Source organism: Dermacentor andersoni, chromosome 11 (genome assembly GCF_023375885.2).
Source record: "Dermacentor andersoni chromosome 11, qqDerAnde1_hic_scaffold, whole genome shotgun sequence".
Lineage (NCBI taxonomy): Eukaryota > Metazoa > Arthropoda > Arachnida > Ixodida > Ixodidae > Dermacentor > Dermacentor andersoni.
Genome location: NC_092824.1, coordinates 78,914,264 through 78,938,461, shown reverse-complemented (window position 1 = coordinate 78,938,461; position 24,198 = coordinate 78,914,264). Strand labels below are relative to the sequence as shown.

At 48.7% G+C, this 24,198-nt stretch overlaps 1 protein-coding gene across 1 annotated transcript in view; it reads right to left on the bottom strand.

Moving 5' to 3' along the window:
- The window catches only part of LOC126518255 (uncharacterized), a 32,285-nt gene extending 9,288 nt beyond the window's left edge, over positions 1-22,997 (bottom strand). The window contains exons 1-6 of the mRNA XM_055064682.2: positions 22,785-22,997; positions 17,020-17,233; positions 14,181-14,331; positions 9,343-9,464; positions 7,007-7,154; positions 124-306 (exon numbers count right to left, since the gene is read on the bottom strand). Of these exons, the coding sequence (XP_054920657.2) occupies positions 124-306; positions 7,007-7,154; positions 9,343-9,464; positions 14,181-14,331; positions 17,020-17,233; positions 22,785-22,941 (975 nt within the window). The 5' untranslated portion in view covers positions 22,942-22,997. The remainder of the gene's footprint in view (positions 1-123; positions 307-7,006; positions 7,155-9,342; positions 9,465-14,180; positions 14,332-17,019; positions 17,234-22,784) is intronic.
- Positions 22,998-24,198: the final 1,201 nt, after the last annotated feature.

Here is a 24,198-nt window from a genome sequence, read left to right as displayed (position 1 = left end):
AGCTGCGACCCAGCGCAGATTGAGCAAATCTCCTCCCCTAAGCACTTTTGAAGCGGTAAAAATTAGCAATTCGCAGGTTGGGAAGCTGAACTCGCGGGCGGGGAAGAAATATGGTAGACTTACCGCAACGTCCAGGCTGGTGACAAAGAGTACGGTGCACTCAGCGTTGACCATTTCGTCCGTGACGATGTTGCCCGCATAAGCCTTCTTCAAAGTGTAGACGAGTGTGCCGAGCTCGAAGGAAAGACCCATCTTGGTGTCCCGTGTGTACCGAACGGTTCTGCGCATAAACTGCGCAATCCTGCTCTGCGCGCAGAATGTAGACATCAGAATTACCAAACAAGACACAAAGAAGGCGATGGCTATACAAGGCATCTGCTGGCGTAGAACAGAATGTATGCATTAGATCACGCCTTTGCACATTTGGACAATGATTTCGTAAAACTGTCGTTATGACAGCTACGCCTGCATTGCAATACGAGCTACAGCAAGGTCTAGCAAAGGTGGTTTCCCACCTTTGCCCCGGCCGAGTACTAGAACACATTGAATGTTCGTACGTGGAGTGAGTGGTGTTACGATCGGCCAGATGGTGCAGTGATCTTCTAGCCTCTCCTAGCCCTAGCTCACTACGACGAATCGCTTTGTAAAGCTGACACTGCCTCTCTCACGGACACACTACTGACGCCCGCAAGGCGAGAGTATTGTTAGCTGGTTCACTGTCGCCTTCACGGACCAATCAGAGCAAGAAAAACACCTGGAAAAGAGTGTTTGACGGCGTTCCATTACGGACCAAGGTAACCGCCGGGGTCGTTTCACAAACGCCCCAGTTAACTGCGGGGTCATCCCAGCAAACAAGACGCGCCAGATTAAGTCAAGCATGACAACCTTTGTCTACGAAGCCCCCCACCCCTCCTCCTTTCTGTGTGTTCAGTGAAACAAAGATGCGTGAGTCAGTCTGTCAACCCTCGTCCTCAACGAGGGTCCTTCGACAACTTTGGACGCTTCGATTAGAACAAGGTTGAACTGCAGCTTCCCTGGCCTAGGGATCTAGGGAGGAGAGAGGGGGTTCTAAGCAGCTGTTTTCAGCTCCTCGGGGTGCTTCACTTAAGTCATGCTAGACTAATGAGATGTAACGTTCTCGGCTCTCCATGTAGATACTCTAAATAGACCCGGTACTCCTCGTTCTCGGTGCGAACATGTTGCTCCCTTCAAGAACGTCTTTAGCGTGGATGAGTCAGACGACGGCATGGGCCACCTACCCCTTTTGACATGCCCGACCCCAGCGCTTACAGTGGATGCACGAAAACGTCGGTGAAATGTTATACAGAACCGTTTCAGAACGCCTGAATGCTGCGTTGCTATGACGGCTGATCAGTGACGAATCTGAACGGAACTTGATTGTTAAGAACTGAAAGGTAAGCTCCATGTCGCTGGGCCAGCAGTGTGTTCAGAGCACTATGCATCTTTGGAGCAAGCCGCACGTCGTGCGAGAACACGTAACAATCACGTGGGAAAAACTCCTTAGAAGAAACGTTGCGGACATCGACCCCCGCTATCACTGGTGCCCAGTTTGAAGGGCATGCCGACACCAAAGTTCACACCGATGCAAAGGAGTTATGGCCTCGGTGCTTTGCTGGTACAACGAAAAAATCGGCTTTGAGAAATGGTAATCCCCTACGCAAGTTGCTCTAAAACGAACGTCGAGGCCAACTATACGAAAACAAAAAAAACATCTAGGTAATACCTTGAGGTCGTCGATGAAACGTCCAGTCCAAGCTTCGTCCGTATACCTGTACTGTCGACTGTACGAGCATTATCTATGCTAAGCTTGGCAATAAAAAAAACATAACAGGCTCGGTATCCCATACAATTGCATGAGTGTACATTTTGGTATGTCTTTTTTTTTTACCAGACTGTAGTCGACTGCTCTTTGCTGTGGAGCGGGCAAGACGGGAATTACTTGTTTGAATCAGTCAGTGCCAGTGTTTACAGGTCGACTACATTATACTTAAACACATCACGAGCACTGGAGCCACTTATAATTCGAGCATATTTCTTTTACACTAAATAGTAAATCTGCCTGATGTAACGCCTATTGTTGACATATAATCATTCATACTAAATTAGTCTGCTGAATTTTTCAGAGCATTTATTCCGCTACGACTACTTCAGTAATAATGAAGTGACCCCTAAACATGACGACCACTGCAAACTAAGCAAGCAACAACGCGCCAACTACATCGTGAACCTATTCCGTGTCACGCGGTTTTCTCGAATACTGACAAAAAATGTGAAATTTTTTTGTTTCCAACATGTCTTACTTCAAAAAAAATAAGCATAAATTAGCTTCAGCTTCCATTGCTCCATGAATTGAAAAGGCACACAGAGCACTCAGATGAAGTTAGGCTCGTCCACAGCATTGTAAGAGAAGTCAAAATGCTGTCTGCGAGCTGAGCTCCTGTTCCGCCGTTTTTACCAAAATCGTGTGGATGAAGTGCCTTCAGAGGTGGCCCTCCTCTAATCTTCGCCCCGAGGCTCAGAAAATTTCCCTGTCAAGAAATATCTTCAGCAAACCAACTGTCATGTGCATTTGTAGTGCCGTCATTGTCCCGGGAAGACTACCATGTTGAACTGCGCGATAGGATACTGTTGGCCTACGCGCAAACACTATGGCTTAAAGATACTGTCTCCCATAACTCTGGGATTCGCCTCGGGCCGGTAAACTGCGAACGCTACAATTCAGCAGTTTATTAGCTTCAAAATGAAGAGAGGTTAAACCCCGAATACTGGAACGTTCCGGCACTCCATACTTCACCTCGACTCGAGAAAGTGGATGGTTGCCTCACGACAGGAGTCATCACTGCGCTTCACTGACACCTCGTGGCAATTCTTGAGTGGCGTAATGTCTTTTTCAGTCGATGGGCGGCGCTGTTCTCAACTCGGTGGAGTTGAGGTAGAGTTTCCAATCGAGGGTTGTTTAAGGATACGGGCCTAAGTTCTCGTTGCGCAGTGGCGCTGGCATCGTGCACCTATAGTGCCCATGGTGCGCCCGCATGTAAGCTCTATGTGATGCAGGAAAAATTCAATCCGTGGCTGTATGGAACAGTTTACAGCGCCACTGCACGGACGCTGCCATTATTTAGCACGTGACCACGCCGTCATTGAGCGCCTTCTGGCGTCGACTTCCCGGTAGCGGACGACTTGCTGCGTGAATGCAGAAAAGGACCGTTTTCGCTTTCTAGAGTACATGTTACACACCAGTGATGCAACGTTTTCGACGGAAAGTGCAAATGCAACTTTAGTGCTGCTGAGAATTTGCGCAGGACCTTAATTTATTCTGATGGCGCTGAGCGAGCACTCCAAGTCGGCGCATGGACATGTTCGTATGAAGCGAGACCCGATTGCGCGTACTTTCTCTTCCGTTTTCTCGTAACAGGAGAAAGCTTTTACCTCTCTTCTCTACTGTGCAATTCGTTGCGACGATGGTCATGTACGATAAGTTTGTCAATAAAACGTGTTTCGCTTTCCAGTAAGCATACCTATATTACATTACCCCTTACAACCACCTGTTGTTCTGAACATGCAAGAGGCTGATAGTACCCAGAGATGCATATGCCGCCGGAACAGTCAAGGCGAGAGAGAGGGAGAACCCTTTAATGAAAGGCAGATTCCAGCCGGCGTATAGACATTGCTCACATGCTACTCAGCGTGGGGAAGGGAGTTGGGGAGAGAAAAACAGAGGGCAAGGCGCAAAAAAGAAGGCATAAGTTTTTAAAGAAAGAAGCAACAGTTTTCCACCTAAAATCTTTGATGATTGATATTTCAATGAGCCTGCAGTGCGTTAAGGACATTTCAGTATATTTGCGACATAACCGTCACAGGGGTTTCTGTAGGACAAACACCCAAGCCATTAACAGTCGGCGTCTCAAATGCACTGGACATGTGGCACTTTTCAATGAACCTATAGCCAACTTGAGTTACTGAGTATGCGCAATAGAGCATGTGGCAAGCGAGATAACAATTCTCAGCGTTTGGGAGCACCGGCTCGCCACGCTTCTGGTCTCGGAGGCTATGTGCGCCCTTCGCGATAGTGCCACTAGATGGTGCAACGCGTCCAGACAGAAGCGCGAGAGCGAGAAGTTCAGTTGCTTCATGGCGCGTTTTTGAGGCGCCATGCATTTCGAAAGCCACGCGCAGGCTTCGCGGTGGCGGCCCTAGATAACGCTGAGTGTTATTAGTGAAGCCCGAAGAAAGAGTCCCGCTACAGTTCACGCCTCATGCACTCGCCATTTTAAGGGTGGCAATGCGTTGTGTCGCTACATTGATTGAATGATAACGTATTACAGTTGACTGTCATCTTGAGATAGGTTATGCAGCAGCTTCTTTTGCTGTAGCAACGTCTTGTTACTGCCGACAATCTCTTTATAAGTTTGCGATAGTTGCCATGTGGACTTTTTGATTTGACATTAAAAGAATGGCATCAACATACTGAAATATGTAATAGACAATTGCCTATAAGCTCCAGCTTACAGACGTATAGGGGTGTTCAATAGCAAAATGTTTCCGTTGAATCAAACACAAACATTCGAAAAAAGACACAATTTCACTCGAAAGGTGAAGCACCAAATGTGATAGCAAATTAGTGAGCTAAACGAAGTAAGGTTACTAGCTTTATAACGCGGCTACAGTGCTATAAACATTCGTTTACTAAAAAAATTAACAAGGATGTTATCACGTGCGCACAGGTAAACACGAACCCATGTCAATAGATGACCGCGGACACCCGTCGTCAAAACGCTGTCGTGACAAAGAGCGGAAGCTGCGGCGAGCGAATTCGCCTTCGTGCTGCATGTCACTTCAATGCCACGCAAGTTGAAGAAAACAGCCACGAAGGCATCAGCTATCTCTAGGTGGCGCAGCCTTCGAGCCCATCACTGACGGCCTCCCTCATCCGCCACAGCCGGAGTACAAGAGGAGATGCGCACTAACTTGCCCCCTTTCCCTACCCTTCCAAGCTAGTGCACTTGCCACCGCTCACCACCCCTTGATGCACGTGCGACAAGACTGAGCCGCTTCAAGCCACCATCTTCTAGGCTTACCTTCACCAGCTTTCCGTCGCACCGACAGCATACGGCGCATGGCCGGCATGTTATTTCACTTTGACTTCATGCGAAACCTCACAACGATGCCGATGGTGGGAATTGGCTTTGAGCGTCTATACATAGTTGCTGCCGAAATAAAACGACCTTCGAGCATCAGATCGCATAGAAAACATTGCTCAGGTTTAACAGCGTGGAATTTGTAAATCAGACGTAGCTAATCTGTGGTCCTCGGTTCTCGTGCACCATGAAGCAAACACGCACGTAGTAGAGCGTCACGTTCGTTGAAAGACCACACTGCGGTAACCAAGTGGGTGTGGCATTGTGCTCCTGAGCTCGAGGGCGCGGGATCGAATCCCTAAAAAGGCGGCCGCATTTATGCGGTACGAAATGCAAAAAAGAAGCTCATGTGCCGACCATTAGGTGCAGGTTGAAGAACTCCAGTGGTGAAAATTATTCCAGAGTCCCCCACTACGGCGTTCCTCATAATCATGTGCTGGTTCCGGTGCGTACATTACCACATAATTTAAATGTTTTGCGTTGATTGGTGAAGTAGTCTACAGGTGTCTTTTGTCAGTATTAGTCCATCGCTTTAAATATTCCAAATATCGGGAGATCGACCAAACAATATGTTGCTATGAATAGCTCGAGACAACAAATTCGCGTGTTGCATGAGGCATCATCATCATCATCATCAGCCTGGTTACGCACACTGCAGGCCAAAGGCCTCTCCCATACTTCTCCAACTACCCCGGTCATGTACTAATTGTGGCCATGCTGTCCCGGCAAACTTTATCTCATCCGCCCACTTAACTTCCTGGCGCCCCCTGCTACGCTTCCCTTCCCTTGGAATCCAGTCCGTAACCCTTAATGACCATCGGTTATCTTCCCTCCTCATTACATGTCCCCATGTCCATTTCTTTTTATTGATTTCAACTAAGATGTCATTAACTCGCGTTTGTTCCCTCACCCATTCTGCTCTTTTCTTATCCCCTTAACGTTACACCCATCATTCTTCTTTCCATAGCTCGTTGCGTCGTGCTCAATTTAAGTAAAACCCTTTTCGTAAGCCTCCAGGTTTCTGCCCCGTAGGTGAGTTCTGGTATGACACAGCTGTTATACACTTTTCTCTTCAGGAATAATGCCAACCTGCTGTTCATAATCTGAGAATGCCTGCCAAACGCACCCCAGCCTATTCTTATTATTCTGATTATTTCAGTCTCATGATCCGGATCCGCGGTCACTACCCGCCCTAAGCGATAGGTAGCGAGGCGCTGCAAGTGGTAAATACCCTTACCACATGCAGCGCCTCGCTACCTATCGTAAACTGCTGTTCTCTTCCAAGACTGTTAAACATTACTTTAGTTTTCTGCAGATTAATTTGTACACTCACCCTTCTGCTTTGCCTCTCCATGCCAGTGAACATCCATTGATATTGGTCCCCTGAGTTACTAAGCAAAGCGATATCATCAGCGTATCGCAAGTTACTAAGGTATTCTCCATTAACTCTTATGCCCACTTCTTCCCAATATTCTTCCCAATTCTTCCCGCATAAGGCGAGGCAGGCTTATTTAACGACCGTTAACTATACTACGCCGAAGCAGTCTCGTCCATGTGTTAGCTTAACCAACGTTGCCTACGCGCTGCAGCTGTGGCTTTCCTGCATCAGAAACACTTGCGAGAGCTTCCGCATCTGTGTTCCTCCCTACAGACGGCAGCCATTCCGGTCCATTCTACTCTTCGGTAGAAACAAATCTTCGACAACCTCGAACATTTGCTCCTGGAATCGCGCACGAATGTAGAGACTATTGGATTCGTATTCGGAATTTTTAATTTTTGCGCGCCCCTACTTTGCTTTCTTTTTTTATAGATGGTAAAGTTTTTCGAAACGGAAGCGCGTTACTCACGATGGAAGGTGCCCGGCCTGCTTCCTTGACAGCCGATCCCTTGAACATGCTCTTGTCGAAAAAGGAAGTTGGGTGGCTGTAGCATACTCCTTGTCTCTCAATCCACCCCACCGAACTGTACATGATGACCGTGTCCGCCACGTGGTTGCTGTAGCAAATTGACGCACCATACGTCATGTTAAACGATGAGCATCGCAGGAAAGAACTGTGTTTATGAATGAGACAGTTCGTATCCACATACAGACAACCAACAAAGTTCGTCAGACGACGGGATGTCGTTGGCTGGGGCTTGTGTTTTGCCAAAGGTCGTTGCCTTCGCCAAGGCGACGACGCTGGCAACGTGCAGTTGTTCATTGACGGACACGAGTGCGCATCGCGAAACGCTTGTTTCAGCTACGAAACATTGCTTATTTGACCACCCGTTCACTTTCTGTGAAAACTTATTTACCACTGAAGCACACTCCTGAAGGCAATGCAACACAGCCATGGTGCCCAGGTAAGAGCTATAACAGAAACACAGCGCTTGCCTCTAAGATCCAGAAATATGTTGCCCTTTGTGATGCAGTTTCAGGGTAAAGAACAGCTCAAAAGGAAATACAAATGAAGCAAAAGACACAGGCAGAGGTATTACGGAGAACAAATTGTGGAATGATTCGCACGCGCAAAGATTCTATGAAAAGGTTCACGCAAGGCATAATTTCAATCTCAAGGTCAAGTTTTGGCACTCCGAGATGCGGACCGAGATAGGCGCCTACGAGTGATTGAATGAAGTAATTTAATCGGGCTCATCCTAGTCGTTTTGTGGAGCCATGCTCGAACGCACCTAACCTCTATCCCTAGAGTTATCAGATTATGATGCATTTCATTTAAGAAATTGAAATTCATTTTTGGGGTTTCACATGCCGAAACGACTGGATGGTTATGAGAGGCGCTGTTGTGCGGGGCTCCGGAATAATTTTGACCGGGCAACTGAAGTTGTTTAAAGTAGAGCCCTGTTCGAGGGTCGAGGAAGTGTCGCGAAAGGGTACATAGTCGTTAATCCGAGTATAGCATGAAAATTCAAGGGAGAGCTTTCTTTCTTCAAAAACCCGTATGGGTGTCCTTTGTAGCTTCCTGCTACATTCACGTGGATCACAATATAACCTTTCATGACAATTCCTCCACCTTGTGAGACTACGCTGAAGTGTTTGCCATATTCAGTGTCACTGTGCTCCGACTTGTCGAATAATTAGCCCTCGAACAGCGAACCCCAGATAGGCGTCGTGTACAGGTTTAAATGGCGGACCAGGATCAATTTTTGCCGAACTGCGAAGCTTTCGTTCTGGGAAACGCGTATGGGTTTCATTGTAGCTTCGCGCTACATTCGGTTGCACGACAATTTCCCTTTCACTTCACTGCTTAGATGTAACCACATTCTAGTCGTCCGTTGAATGTTCTATTGCGTTAGCAGTTACGTGGACACTCCAGGCGCATTTCTGCCATCGTCGTCATCGCCGTGATGTTCTGCATAAAGTTCAAGGGTGATGACGTCGTCGTCAGGCTCCGTAAGCTGTATGTGCAACTGAAAGAATGCAAGGGCGAGCCGACGATGGTAGCTCGATCTCGCGCGCGCGGGAAAGGAAAGTTGGGACGAAGGGCGCCGTCTTCCGCCGCATGCAATTCACCGGGGGGAGGTAGGGGGGGGCGTTCTGCTCGGCGACGCCTCCTCATGGCGCAGCCGCGCGGTTCCTATCTTGAAAGGGATCTGCATTACGGACAGTTTGCACCAGTGTTGATGGCTTCGTGTGCGCTGTGTTATCGCCGCTTAGTTCGCGTTGAAGAGGCAGCACAATTTTCTCGCTACCGCGCTTTCTCACTACACAGTTTATGCAGCGAGAGTGCGTGGTCATCGAGTGAGATGTGTTGATGTTTGCTCGTGCGCTCGTTATACCATGCTTGTTAATTTAGTCAGCGAATGCTTACGAGCTTCCCGGGCCCATAAAATTACTATCCTTAGTTCGTATACCTGTCACCTAATTTGCTATCCCAATTCGCCTTTCAGGAGAAACTGCGACCTTTTTATATTGCGGCTTTATTTGCCAAAATTCAACACTGGTGCTTCAGTGGTTGTTGCCCCGCAGAGTGTGAGAGTAGGCGAGTTCACGTGAAGGCTATTTATGCTGCAAATACAGGACGGGCTGCACGGTCAAGTTCTGTAGTGTTACATTTTTTAGAAATTTCACTAGAGAAACCGACATTGAAAAATAATTATAACGAAATGAACATTTGAGCACCTTTGTGGGTGCTCTAAAAGTGAGAGATGAAAAAAATGGCACCCCCAATCGCTCTATACTCACTTGATAGCGTCGTTAAAAACGTCCTGCAGGATTCCATACGCGTCCTTTTCTCGGTAATTGTATATTCCAAATGCTAATAACGTTTTTCTCGTCGCGTCGTTGCCTTGGACCTGTTTCAGTTTCTGCAAAGAAACGAGTTAGGACGCATAAAAATACAAGATCAACGCATGCGCCATTGAAAATACTAGATAGCGATAACTGGCAAAAAAGAAAAAAAAGTAATGATGACCCTTCTTTGCTGCTTTTTATTCTCATGTCTTTTGTTCCTACTATCTTGTATCTTTAGTTTATAGTTTACCTTCACAAAATTTTATTTCCAAGCCACGAATACACTACGAAGACTATAAACCTTTCTTTGGTCCCCAATCTTATACGTAATATTGCAAGCATGACACTTCACTACAAGCGGGCCAAGCAGACAACAGAAGGCAAAGAACATCACGTACAACTAGATGACCCTAATAGCTAAGGGGGTTTGGACACAGGACGCATTGGCGTGGAGAAGGCTGGCTGCCCTTAAAGTCATGACTCTCGGTGGAATAAAAAAAAAGAACTCTGATTAGGAGGATCTCTCCAAGCTCTGCATCCTAGCTCTTTCGGCAGCTTCACCTCGCAAGAGACACCAGGTCCCGAAGATTGTTACCCTAGGTTTTCGAAATAAGTAGACCGAAATATCTTGCTGGCCCTTTCTTGCTTTGGTTGCTTTGCTGCAAAAGCGCATTCCATATATATGCGACTATTCTGTCGTCATAAGTGGGCTTGAACTTCGACTAACAAGTCCACGAACTCGTTCTTGCGTCGAATAGGCATTTACTACAATTTCGAGCAGCCCACACGCATCGCATATTGAAGTGGTTATGCGCGATGGTGTTTTCCCCCTCGTTTCTATCCGTTTTCAACAAGCGAAGTTTTTCTTTGCGTACCTCGCCGGTGTTTCGTCCCCCTGACTGCCGCCTGGCGGTTCCCTTGCGGAACGAAAACGCCAACCAATCACAGCGGAGCTCGCGCTCCGCGCACGCTGCTGGGTTCCTTGCAACACGAACAGATGGCGCTAGCCTCCACGCATCCGAGGCGCCCGTCGTGTGGGGCAAATAAAAGAGCCGGAAAGCCGTGCATTCACGGATACACGGTAATGAGAAAGCAAACGTTGTGGGTAGAATGGATTCAGATTGCGCTTCTTAAATGTGCGCAGGCTGCCTCCGAAACAACGACGAGTTGAAGGCGTCCGTCGTCCTCGCTAGTAGCCAGCGACTCCGCTTAACAAAAGGCCCGCCCTAATGCGAGCGTGCGTGCGTCCCCGCGTGCGTGAGAGCCTACTCGTGTTTAGATTCTTTATGCACTGTATATAGATTTCGGCTCGTTAGATCCGCTGCATCTTTCTTTTGCCGTGAGAGTTGGACTGCGCGCCGTTCATTTTACTTGGCTGTTAGTTCGCCTCGCTATTTGTATTCTTTCGAATGCTGGGCGACAATGTGATAACGTAATGCTCAAGACCCAACTTCGATCCAGATTGCTCAAGTCGATCGCTTGCCTCCGTTGCGCGCACTCAGTTTAAACAAAAGCTGCTGACTCTGGACGAGCCTGCATTGTTTTCTAGTGACCAACTCTGCTTGCAGTGCTCTGCTAGATTATTGTATCTTCTGCATCCGTCTATACTTGCAGTGCCCGCAGTGTACATTGTGCCAGTGCCACATTGTACATTGCACCGCATTGTACATTCTGCTTGTTCTTTAAGCAGTGTGTGTCTAGTAGGGAGGACCGCGGCTTTGGTCTGGCATTGCGTTATTTCGGCACGAACCACACCGCGACAACATATGGGGTGAAGTCGCGGTCCCCTAAGCTGGGCCAGGAGTATCGAGTCGGTGCCGTACCGTTTCTTTCTCTTCTGTGCTGCCCAATGCAGTAGAGCTGTCTGCTCTTGCTGCACGTACGACTAAATCATCAAAACGCCCTTCCCGCAGCAAAGTCGACGGCGCATTGTTTGCCGGAATCGGCAGCACGGTGCCTTCTCTGTTAGCACTTACCATGCTGATTTATTGGACGCCGCCGCAGCAAGTGAATGACAGCCACGACCGCTTTCTTTTAACACATATAGCATCATAGAAACCCTTCATCCTTTTAGAAATGCTGCCAAGAACGAATGCATGCAGAGAATCTACAGAAAACATATTCAAGAAAAGGTGCTTGCGCAGCGCGTAGCCAGTGCGCACCAGTTGTCTGGATAGTCTTTTGCCCTCGGAGCTGTCAGCATTGATCATCGACTGCATCGTGCCATGGTGTGACGCGGGGTGTCGCGTAATTCATCTGGGGAAGATCGCGGTGAGGCTCGGTCGGTGTTATTTTACTGCAATATCAATTACACGGGCACTCGTCCAATACTGGACGTCTCGTCATCATGCGCGCTCTAGGTGAGGATGGCGCACCTCTCCTCCAGACCGGCAGTGCCTGCACACGGGTGTCTGCGCGACTGAGCACATTACGCGGCTCGCGTGCGTTATCTCGGAGGTAGGTTGCGGCGGGTGGAAAAGTTAAGGGCGAGCCGAGCTGGCTGGTGGCCTCAAGGACGCTGTGTTCTTGCGCACGTTGTCTTGGAGGCCACGTAATATCAAGTTTTGGAGACGAGCCGAAGCCAGAGGCAGCCCGAAGCTATCGCTCACTGCTGTCGGCCTCTACTTCAAGCCAGCGTTGTGGCAGTTAGTGATCGTGGTCGTCAAGTTAAATCTGTTCGTGTTTGCCAGTAAGTGCGTGAAACCACGCTTCTTAATTTAATTAATAAGCGAATGTTCGTTTCAATATACATCGGCGATAAGGTTACGAATTTAGGTCGTTTTATTACCAAAAGAATTGCTATTCATGTCAATGATTAGCCTTCAGGGTGAAGCTGATTTTTTTTTCCTTATCAATGCGCCGACGAAATGAATTTGTTCACCCTTGCTCTTACTAACATGCGTACGGTGGCTACTGATAGTGTCTTCCGTTATAACATTTGCGAACAAATCTTTTACAGGTTTTGTATGGTCACAGCGTATATAACAAGATGTATCTGTACATAACGTAACACGCAGCGTCTCGCTATGATATGCATATTTCTATAAAAGATCAAACAGCCTAAATCATTGGCAATAAAATGTAGTTTCAGATAAGTGCCTGCAGCGAAAAGAAATCAATAGGTTGTAGTATTTGCAATATTTAAGAATATTTCGCCCTATGACGAGACACTTAAATGGATCAAGGAGTGAGGTCTTGCTTTGTAAGGCAGTTTAAGGAGTACTTGCAACCGCAACTGGGGCAGATGCGTCTCCAAAAGTTACCATGCGCACGAGAAAGCCACCAGCTTTTTCGCGTGCCGAGAAACGACACAAAAATATGGTGATGCTGCGGTGACGTCATGTGCACGACGAAATTACGAACTTCATGTCGTTGCCTGATGCATTGATATCGATGTCTATGATACGATGGCACAGGAAACTACCAATAACTGAAGTTGAACTGCTAGAGCACCACGCAACCCAATAACCTAAAAACAACTGTCCTACGAGCTATCGCCACTCCTGCTTCACCCTCTCTCTATATATATATATTTCTATCTCTCTCCATCTGGCCCCATGCAATATTTTTCCGCTCCACTTTGCAACCCTTTGCAATGTGTCTACCTAAAACCAGAAAATCCGCCAAACTTAGGGTTCAAGAATTATGTAGAAATTAAACGTAGTTTCTACTATAGCCACGCAGTGTCCAGTATACGTGAAGTCACTTTTTCCATAATCAAATTTTGCTATACCGCACAACTGTACCTCGCCTTGTTGTCCTTGGTGTCTCCGATTTGTTTTCCTTGTTTTTGAGCAAACTCGAACACGTGAGTCTTGAACAGCCGCGCGGTCTCCTACGCGGCCACCAGCTGGACATATAACGACCACGAGGATTATCGTACTGGGACACGTGGTGGGTAACGTGGATACGCGTGTTCGGTCCCCGGTGGGCACGCATATTAATGCTAGGGGCGCGTAAAATGCGCATGCGCGCGGCACGTACCACATTTACTCGATTCTAACGCGCACTCTTCTTCAAGAAAAGTCTACAAACTTATTCATACGTGCGCTGTGTTCGAATACGAAACCTACGCTACAACAGCAACATGCTATCCTCAAAGTGATTGAAATTTCTCTAATCCAATCCAATCCAGACGGAGCTGCAGCTAAGGGAGCTGTGGGAGCTTCGAGCCCGCTCCGTCAGTTTGTGAGGCTGCCTTGGTATGCAAGGCGTTTAAGAAATTTGGTACCAGATTCCGCAGGCGGCAACGAAGATGATATGTCCTGGGCTCAAGTGATCAAGGTGCCTTTGACAGCGACGACATTCACGCCCGTTTCACTGCAGACCCACGCAATAAATTAAGTTTGTCCAAGTGAAAACGAACGGCTCTACAGAACGAACGATCAACAGCATCCCATTTAAATCTGATAAGCATGGCTGTGTGTGGTCCAGCTAAAGGCATTGAAATTGTTCTTACTTCTGTTTGTGAGAATGGATGCGCATTGCTACCGAGGGCGCGTAATATTCGAGTAATTACGGCACGTGGTACCGTGATGCAGTACTGCGCATGGTATTACACAGGGCAGCATTCTTAAACGGCCATAATGCACGGGTGTACTTGGTAGGCATTGTCTTCTTCATGTGCCTTATACTTTCTTCGGGTAAGTGGCCTTTATATATTGGAAGGCCGAGTAAGCTATTCGTATTGCGCAAATAACGTCTGCTTACACTCTTCCAGAAGAAAGGGCAGCGACAAGGGGCATTAGTGCGATATTTCACACGTGGACCAGGAGGAGTGATGCGCTTACTTGAAGAAGTTCTTTTGCTTTGCTGTACATGTTCTTCAGCTTCGCCGCTTTCTCCAACAGGTTCAGCACACCATAGTGCTTGATGTTTTTGTTCACAAGTTCGTTTAGCTTCTTCTCTATCCCAGCGCTGACCCCAGCGGCGGTTGAGTACCTGGGAATGAATGAACGAGGTCGAAGCTCGCACCCTTGTCACGATGGTCTATACAAAGGCGTTTGTTGACTGATGTCCAGCGCGCAAGAAACACACTAAGACGTGGCACTTCGATCAGATTGTTATGCCATACACTTGTGTCACAAATGACAAAAGATATTTCGCAGTGCCTGCCTACTAATATACAGCGACGAGCGAAATGCTGTAGAGACCACGGCATCAAGAGAAAGAAATATTGGGTATAGGTTCTATCAGGGACGCGGCTACAATAGGGTACACGAAACTACTCGCACGTGCTGCTGGGAGTGTACGGGCGCTAGGCTACAGAAACGGCGTAGTCATATGCACAAGTTACGTTCATTCAAGCAGTAGAAACCTTACGTGCCCAATTGCTGTTTCAGTTAGTGGGTGTACGCCATCCGGTAAAACTTTGCAATCGTGCTGGCTTCCTAATCATACTGGGCCCGTTTGTTTTACAAGTTGGGCCAGGATAACGTAACGCTATTCCAATCTGTTTTTATTCGAAATTCGCCAAGGGCCCTCTGTGGTAGGTGACAATGACTCCGCCCAAATGGGCGGGGCGCCCATCCGTGTGTGCTTGTCCCGAGTCATTCCGACCTGTCACTGAACGCCAACGGCGAAAATTTCATAAAAACTGATTGCAATATTTTTTTACGTTATTCCGGCCCCCGTTTGGGCGCAGCGGTGAATAAACGACCCTCCCCCATCTCAATGGTGGCGCCGGAGGCTGCCTCGCGCCTCTCAAGGCAGCCGCATTACTAGATTGTTCGGTCTCCTGCGCTTGCTTCAGTCTACTGTGATCGCACTCCATAAGGAGACGGACACGTTCCTCATTGGTCAGAGTGTCTAAATATCTCTGTCTTGCTGCTCCAGTCTCTTCACGCCATTCTCCATGCTGAACGGAAAGCGACCATAGACGAGCGAGCGTGAAGTGCCACACTTGTAGGCCTTCTCCTGATACGCAGGCACAGGTTTTCAGCTCCATAAGTTACGCCTATATACTATGGCGCAGTGAGCCTTCTCAAAACGAGACCAGTTCTCGTCAAATGTACAAATGCAGTGCCGAGCTGCGCCACTCGGAAAGTGACTCACGAGGCTAACTTCAGCTCCCATTGCGTCACGCGTAGCGTTGCAGCGGCGGCCATCTGCTCAAGCCACACATCTAAGATCGAGTATGGGCTTTGCATTGAATTCGGAGGGTTTTACGGCGCCATAACCACGATGTTATTATCAGGCACCCCGCACAGGGGGACTCCTGACTAGTTTTGACAAGCAGTGGAACGTTTAACGTGCCCCAATGCACGGGCGGGGGCGTTTTTTGCATTCCGCCTCCACCGAGATGCGGCCGCCGCGGCCGGGATTCGATCCCGCGACCTCGTAACAGAACAACACCATAGCCGCTAAACCGGTGTGGTGGGTGTATAATGGTGCAGTGATGTGGCAGCCCATTACCAGCATGTACTCTCCATTTAACCATTACATCCATTACATTACATTTAACCATTACATCCAGTATGTACATCCATTTAACCTTTAAAAAGCACACATGCTTAGATGCAGCTACTGGGCGTCCTACGGACTAATCTTGTAAACGTGCTCGCTGCCTAGGCAAAGCGGGACTGCCGTGGTCAAAGTTGATAGGCGCGAACTGACATCCCTTTGTCATGCTGCCCGCGTGTCATTGTGTCATTTTTGGAACCTGCTTGTCGAACACGGGGGCGCCAGAACTGAGCAAGCGTGAAATTCCTGCGAGAAATTGCCCACCTGTACAAACGTCATTCGTTTGTACGACTCCTGACGAGCACAGGTTTGACTTTGAGGTATTACACCCAGTATGGCTCGGTGAGCCCTCGCAAAACGCGATCACTGCCGTTCGGGTCGACAGCTAGGGGTACTGCCGAGCTATACCCATGCGAACGCCGAGCTGGAGGCTAAATTTAGCTCCGCTAGGTAAGGCGCTACTTAGGTCCTGAGGCGGCCCAACCGGTTCGATAGTGCGAGAAATTTTTTTAAAAGTATTAGGATGGGACTCCCCAAAGCGAGAGCCACAAGAATGTTCGTTTAGGTCTCGCTTTTATTTTTCAGTTTATGATAACCAGGTGAGCATTGGGGCCTCGTCAATATATGCTACGGCGTTGGCGATCGGGACAACAGCGAACGGACTTTGGAACTTAGTTGTACATCCTTCGGCAGTAGTACCGCTGTCGAAGACGTTGGTAAGTTTTGAAAGATCCCGAGTACGCGCGCTAGGGATAAGCACGGCATGACGCGCCGATTTTCGGAGCGAAGGCCTTCGAGGTACATTACCAGCTACCACTCGCGGCCGTCTGAGCAACAATTACGTCGGTGAAACAGGTCTTCGCGAATTGCGAAATGGTGAGCTGTTGTCGCGAGTTGTCGGTTGCGTTGAATCGAAGAGAAAGTCTACAAGAGCGGCAATCCAGTGGTTTCCTGTTCTGCTATATCGTGAGCGCTTCGCCACGCATCCGCTCGTATCCTCAATTTGGGCGTATACTTTTACGAGGCTGATTTATATCTGCATTGCCCGAAATGAAGATTCTCACGGGGCACAAATTTTGCTGGAGCTAGCCTCCAACAGCTGCACTGTTACGCTTGGTCGGAACACGTCGATTAAAGGAGGTTTGTTTGGCTAAATGAATTACTAACCGGATATCGAAGCCGATGCCACCAGAAGTGCGACTGCGCGTCGCCATCGCACTCTGGAACATCGTCCAGCTGTCAGCGACCAGGGCACCGTACAGGGTGTCGCGAGCCATTATCACGTCGCTGTAGTAGACGTAATTGCACAGGCCGTCCGTCGGGATCATGCTGGGGTAGATCGCGAAGGCACCCACCGTGCAGACCAGCTCGTTGACCGAGACTGCAAAGAGGATTTACGAGAACGGGGTTAAAGCTATCTAACGTGTTTCATCTGAATTCAACGATTATTAACGCTAACTGCTAACGCCAGCAACCATGCCGGCAAGGCTAATTTCAGAGTGGTGAATTGAAAAAAAAAAAAAGAATTTTTCACTTTTAGAGATTTCAGCTAGTGTCCGAGCGGAGACCACGCGGAGCACTTTTCTTCAGTTAAGATGTTGTACCATTTTATCTAGTTGCGCATTGAAAGTGCACCTGCGTTGTCATTGCGCGAATTGTGAGCTACTGGCACAGACACGGCATGTTACTGTTGACAGCGCGAAACGTGGCCTCCGGGCGGCGAGCGCTGTCCTTGCAGCGCGTGTCGCCCGATCTCTGAGGCCGTTGGTCAAATCGCGAGCTTTTGGCCGGGCGAGGTGCAGTGGTTCAATCCTCGCGCTCTCCGCTGGTCCCGTCACTGCTGCGTAGGGACGTGCGCACCCTGCGGCGACGTGTCCGTGACGCCGGCAGCGTGCAGGGCAGGCGCACGTGTCCCGAACCACGGTAGTGCAGGCACCGCACAGGGCGACCGAGGGAAACCATCCAGGACTAGTTCATTGGCGATTGCGATCTGCTGCAGCAGGCTGCCGAACGGCTTCGAACACACCGTTCTCGATACGGCGATTAAGCCGAAGCCTTGCCCTCCTGCTTTCCAAAGTCGGGGACAATGGAGCCGCTGAACTTTGACCTGGAATTTCCTCCAGGTCAGCCAATCGCGTCGACGCGTCGGGACTGTTTAAGGACACGGTTCACACATGCTTAGTCTGGTAGGCGCTCAAAGCCGCATCTTCGAGGAGCAGCGTATCGAGAACGGCTTTGAAGACCGTTCTCGATACGGCAGTTAAGCCGAAGCCTTGCCCTCCTGCTTTCGAAAGTCGGGGACAATGGAGTCGCTGAAGCTTGACCTGGAATTTCTTCCAGGTCAGCCAATCGCGTCGACGCGTCGGGGCTGTTTAAAGACACACGTGCTCATTCACACGTGCTTCACACGTGCTTATTCTGGTAGGCGCTGAAAGCCGCATCATCGAGGAGCAGCCATTCCCTGTCAAAAGCGTCCCGGATATCTTCAACCCTGAAAGCCCGCGTTCGAATATCTCTGTGCAAGAACATTATTTTTTTTTTCAATAATCGACGTCATGGGGCAAAAGCGCCACTATAATCTCAACATGCTTATCCGCGTCAGTTAAAATCTTTCTAACGCAGAAACCACGTCCTCCTCCACTGCTGCGTTGGGACCTGTGACAACCGTGTCCGGCAGGCAAGTGTGACTTTGGATCCCCTCGATGTTTAATTGCCGCTTGGATAAGAAAAAATTCCAATCGTTGTTGCGACGATGGTACGGAGCATACAAGCTTGCAGGAAGAAGAAAGAGACAACGTGATGCAAAGGAACAGCGTATAAATAATACAGAAGATGAGAATGAACACGACGCGTGCGCTATAACGAAAAGAAATGATTACAATGACAGCAAATGAATGGGCGCAAGGCATGTAGTATACGCCATCTGAGCGTCATCCTTGTTTGCAGGCATACATGCGTCCTGTTTCGAATAAATAAAGTGCTTAAGTATGTGTCACGTGTATAGTTCTCCCTCAGTCAATGATTCATTGGCGCTATTTCCTGTGCCCCAATATGCAGCATCAACCAAGCTGACTTTCTCCTAATGTCACGGGGATATGCTGACCACGTTTAGCCCTACAAAAGTGAGGGGTGCAAAGATAAGTTTACAGAGCAGCGTAGGTGGTTTTACGAGCTTTCAGTGCAAAAGGGTGTGCTTTCAAGCTCACCAGCGCCGGACGTACAGCTATGACAACAGTACATGTGAGACCCATGTGATCCGACGGTGCCACCAAGGTTGCGCGGCATTGATTTCGAACAGGAGAACGACGTGTTGTCGATCGAAAAAAAAAGGAAAACACGTTCGCTGCCGTGTAGAGGCGGTTCATTTGTGGGCCCCGCATGCGAAACGGCGCTTCAGCAGAGAATAACACACCTCGCGCGTTCTTTGATCGCGCCTAATATTTACGCACCGCGTGGTTACTAGCTAGGTGCAAGTTAGTAACAACGTATTGACGTATTCGAAAGCGAGTTCCCGAAGGACTCACTGTCGGGCAAGTTCGCCTCATGAAACCCGCAGTCTCTGCCTATAAAGCAGACGTCCTGTAGTTGGTTCCCATCAACAAAAGTTGTTTCGTCCACCTTCAGTTACTTTTCGCGTATCGCTTCCACACAATTAAAAACAAGATTATCGTTTGCTTCCGTTGGCCTCGTTATCTATTGGCTTAATACACTCTAAGAAACATGCGGGCGTAAGCGAGAGTGACTGCACAGTTATTCCTGAAGAAGGGCGCTTTCGTCCAACGAGGGACTAAGTGCACGAGTGTGCGTGTCGGGCGCAAATGTGGGAAGGTAAGCGTTTAGTTCCTTGTCGGAAAGGGAGCAGCGGTAGGATGAAGGGCAACAGTTAGTCCCCATGCACCCGCTTATTTTTCCCTCGTGTCGTCGAGTGAAGCGACGAAAGCGTTAGTGCCTCTTAGTGAACCTAACGCCCTTTCGGATTAACTACACGCGGGGCAGTAGTCTGCCTCTTCGATAGAAAATTTAATGTAACCTCAAAGGCTGTACGTGGCGCGGTATGCCCCTCAAGTACACGCTGTAAATAGAGGATACGCATTAAACGCGCAAGACAATTCCGTGGACTGGCTCTCCGTCAACCTTAGCGAAGCGATGTGTCGTGAAAACGAGCGCATGCTAAACAACACAGAAATTTGTCTGTCACTTCGCGTGCACCCTTTTGGGCCACACGTATACATGTTATGGGTTCCACGTTTGTTCGTGCCAAAAATAATCCGGCATTTTTGTCATTTCCAGTCGCATACTATTACAAGTGCAGGCAAAGCTTGACTCTCCCCGCGTCGCATGCACAAAGTGCCGAGTCTCTGTGGTATTGCCGCACCTGCTTGTAGATGCTTAACATATTCTCTACCTCTATGGTGTCGTTTCAACCTCTATAGTTGCCACGGGCAGTGGTTAGCGTGTTTGGCTCGTGAAGACGTGAGTTCGAATCCAAGTCTAAAGGTTGCTTTCTTTTTTAACCCAATGATTTTCTTTAATTGCCTTACAAATGGTTCTTGTCATTAATTGCCTCCTTCAATAGCGTAGGAAAAAGTGACGGCTGTTACCTTGAGCAGCACCGGAAGAGAGCAACTGCTAGCAGTAAAACATCTCCTGGCAGTAAAACTCCAAAAGGACAAATTGTTGTTGCATGCCAGTTACTCACGAAATGCACTAACCTTTATGGCCCATATCTTCCTTTATTTCTACCTTAGAGTGCATGGTTGCGATTTCCAAAATTCGCGGCCCTCGGTTTCCTTTCTTACTCGTTCATTGCATAAAGGCGCGTCCGGTAGATTTGATGCCTCCAAGTAGCATTGGAGGGATTATCGGTCAGCTGCCTGCTTAGAAATTTCAGGTTCTACGCGATGCCATTGGCCTAGAGAGTTTACACCCGGCGCCGTAGCACAATTAGCATTATAACACACGCGTAATGCGTAGGTTGTGGGTTCGGGTCCCACGGGCGGTAACTTGTTTCTCGTCCATTTCCATTTTCTTTTTGCCTATCATTTGTGCAATTCAATCAATAACCATATATAAATTCCACCACGTTTCCCTGGGCTTCACTATCTGCCGGCTCCTTATTGTTGCGAGTAAGAAAAATCGGGCCCCTTGGTTTCTCTTCTTTTCTTCACCCAAAAAAGGGCGCACACATACATAGAAGGGACGAATACAGGCGCTCTTTCCAACTGTTGAGTAGCGGGAACGGTTTGCGTAAACGTACATCCTGCCACGCATGCGCATAAAGAGTGTGCAACCTTGTCACAGAGTGACGCATGAAGAGAAATGGCTGGCGTTGAAAAAAAAAATTCACATTTCGAGGTGTTCAGTGCAATTGGCGGTTCGCCTATGAATTGGCGGTTCGCCTATTTTTTTTTTTTTTTTTAATAAACGCGCCTCCGGCGCAAGCCTTTCAGAGGTGTTCCCGCTCTTGCCTAAAATGGCTGTCCCCGACGAGCGTGTGTGACAGTCACACGCAGTAACGTTGTCTACCCTGTGTGCGCCCCTTTGACCTTTTGTTTTGCCTACTTTTCTGCGCACGCACCCGCAAGCTGTTGCACAATCAATCCCCGGTGTGGCCGATATATACACTGCGCCGCAAGAAGTAGAACCCGACGACTTCCCGTGCCTTGCGCGACCCTGCTGTCCAGGCAAATAAGAGGGCACAGCTGCGAAAGCTATTGGGACCGGGAAAAAAATTATATACAAAGAAAGATGCGCAGTGCGACGGTTTACAACCATTTTAAGTTTTCCAACCTAAGGGCTCAACTTCGGACGTTGGGCCGCGGTCATTTTCCTTTGCACTCCGTGCTGTACGACTTGCAGTAGCGTCTCGGCTACAGCATCCACGATCGACAAAGGGAAGCCCCGCCGCAAATAGGCGGTCTACTTGGTTAGTGATGATAAGACGATTCGCAGGGGGTCCACTCGAAGAGAAGCCTAGCTACTGCTGTTTTCACCACCTTGGACACCCGTCATGGTTGCTCAGTGGCTATGGTGTTGGGCTGTTGAGCACGAGGTCGCGGCATCGAATCCCGGCCACGGCAGCCGCACTTCGATGGAGGCGAAATGCGAAAACACCCGTGCACTTAGATTAAGGTGCACGTTAAAGAACATCAGGTGGTCAAAATTTCCGGAGTCCTCATCTACGGCGTGCCTCATAATCAGAAAGTGGTTTTGGCACGTAAAACCCCATAATTCAACCACCTTGGAGAGCGCGGAGTCAAAAGGAATTGGTTATTGATGGGCAATTCTTGTGCCCATGCGTGGCAAGATGTACTGAGTGTCAGAGAAGTTACTATGCAGTGGCATAGTGTTCATAAAAGACTTACCTACGGCACGACATTGATCCCTACCTGATATGCTGAAAATTTCCAGAAACGGCTGGAAGACATCTCCGTGCCCCTCCATGCTGCCTATTGTTTGACATTGCCTATTGTCAAACATTGTTAATGACTGTCGATAGTTCCTGCGGTTCAAGGACTGTTTTCGCACACCCGTCCTTCCAGTGCAACCAACACACCTTATCAGACGAACTACAGCTGTTGCACTGTCTTAACACACGTGGAACTTGGGCGTTATTAGAAGTTAATATACTCTTTTTTTTATTGTATCACTTCGCAATTACTTTCCAAGCACGCTATATTTATGTAGATATACATATACACACTTCTAGCAGTTAAACAGGTCGCGCTTGTGCTCGTCGGCTTTTCCTGTGTGTGTGTTCTTTCTTAAACGGATTCCGCTCTAGTTACTAGTCACTAATCTTATGCTGCTAAATGATCCTTCTTTTTTTTCAGTAGATAACTCAGTCCGTGCTCTCATCTATGAAACAGTGCTCCTGTGGAACGTTCGCATAGCCTCACTTAGGAGTGTCGAAGCGACAGGCGCCTACTTACATGGCCTTCTAGTAGTAGTAGTTGGAGTCGTTGGTCGGGGCGTCGGTCTTGGCGTCGCTCTTGGTGTCGATCTTGGCGTAGGTCTCGGCGTAGGCCTTGGCGTAGGACTTGGTGTAGGACTTGGTGTAGTGGGTGACGGCAAATGTGGAGGAGGCATGACTGAGGGAGGGACTCCTGTTGGAGAGATTGCTGGCGGGGGGACACCAGGTGGGGGCACACCAGGTGGGGGAACAGCAGGTGGGGGAACACCAGGTGGGGGGACACCAGGTGGGGGGACACCAGGTGGGGGGACACCAGGTGGGGGCACACCAGATGGGGGGACACCAGATGGGGGGACACCAGATGGGGGGACACCAGGTGGGGGGACACCAGGTGGGGAGACACCAGGTGGGGGCACATTAGGTGGGGGTACACCAGGTGGGGGGACACCAGCTGAGGGGACGGCCGGTGAGACATCAGTAGGCGAAACTGTCGTATTGCAAATCGACACAATATAGAAGCGCATTGAATACTTACTAGCGAAGCCACTGAATCGTGCATACTGAGTTTAATTGGTCAATAAGAGTGGCATTTGGTGCGAGCCTCTTATCTAATCGGACAGGGTGGACGCCTGCAATAGTCCTTGGAAGACGATATTTCGCTGTTTCCAGCTGACGTCCCTCGTACGTAGCAGGCTGGGAGGGCCTCTGCATTGGATTATTATTTTATACGACCACCACCACCCTCAGACATAGGCCTCTCCTTGCGATCACCAATTACCCGTATCCTACGCTTGCCGATTCCACGTTATGCCCTATACCTGCCGAACTCCACTTCGTCCCTCAACGTCACAGAGAATTTGGACTACCGTATAGTATATATACTCTGGTTTATATAGGTACTTTGTATACTCTGGTTTAATACATAGGCGGAGATTCTTTTCCCGAAAACAACAACAAAAAGCAGCTAATGTCTTCCCTCGTCTCATTCAGCGGTCTTCAGCACTTTGCGATTCGTCGTCTGTCCAAGCCAAGGTCAGGAGCCGGCTCCTGTTCCTAGCAGATATGTATCCAGGTCTATAGACCTTTTCATCGGGCGAGGAGGATAGGGCGCGCGGAGAGCCTTTCCTCCTCTCTGGCTTGGGCGATAGGGCACAGCGCTGCTTGAAAGTATTGCCATGGTATTGCTGTCGCGTGCTGCGGAACGATTTCGAGATGTTTTAGATCGTACTTTGTGAACTTTACGCCATGTCCGTTCATATAGGGTCGTCAGGGAAGCCTTTCGGTGCATCGGTAACTACAGTAGGCGGAAATATCTCTTTGCGCAAAAATGTGACACGCTTTATCAGCAGCGGTGTACGCACATTATCAGTCGCGGTGTGTGTATGTGTTGTGAGCTATTTTGCATATATCGGTTTTAATTCAACATAGAAAAC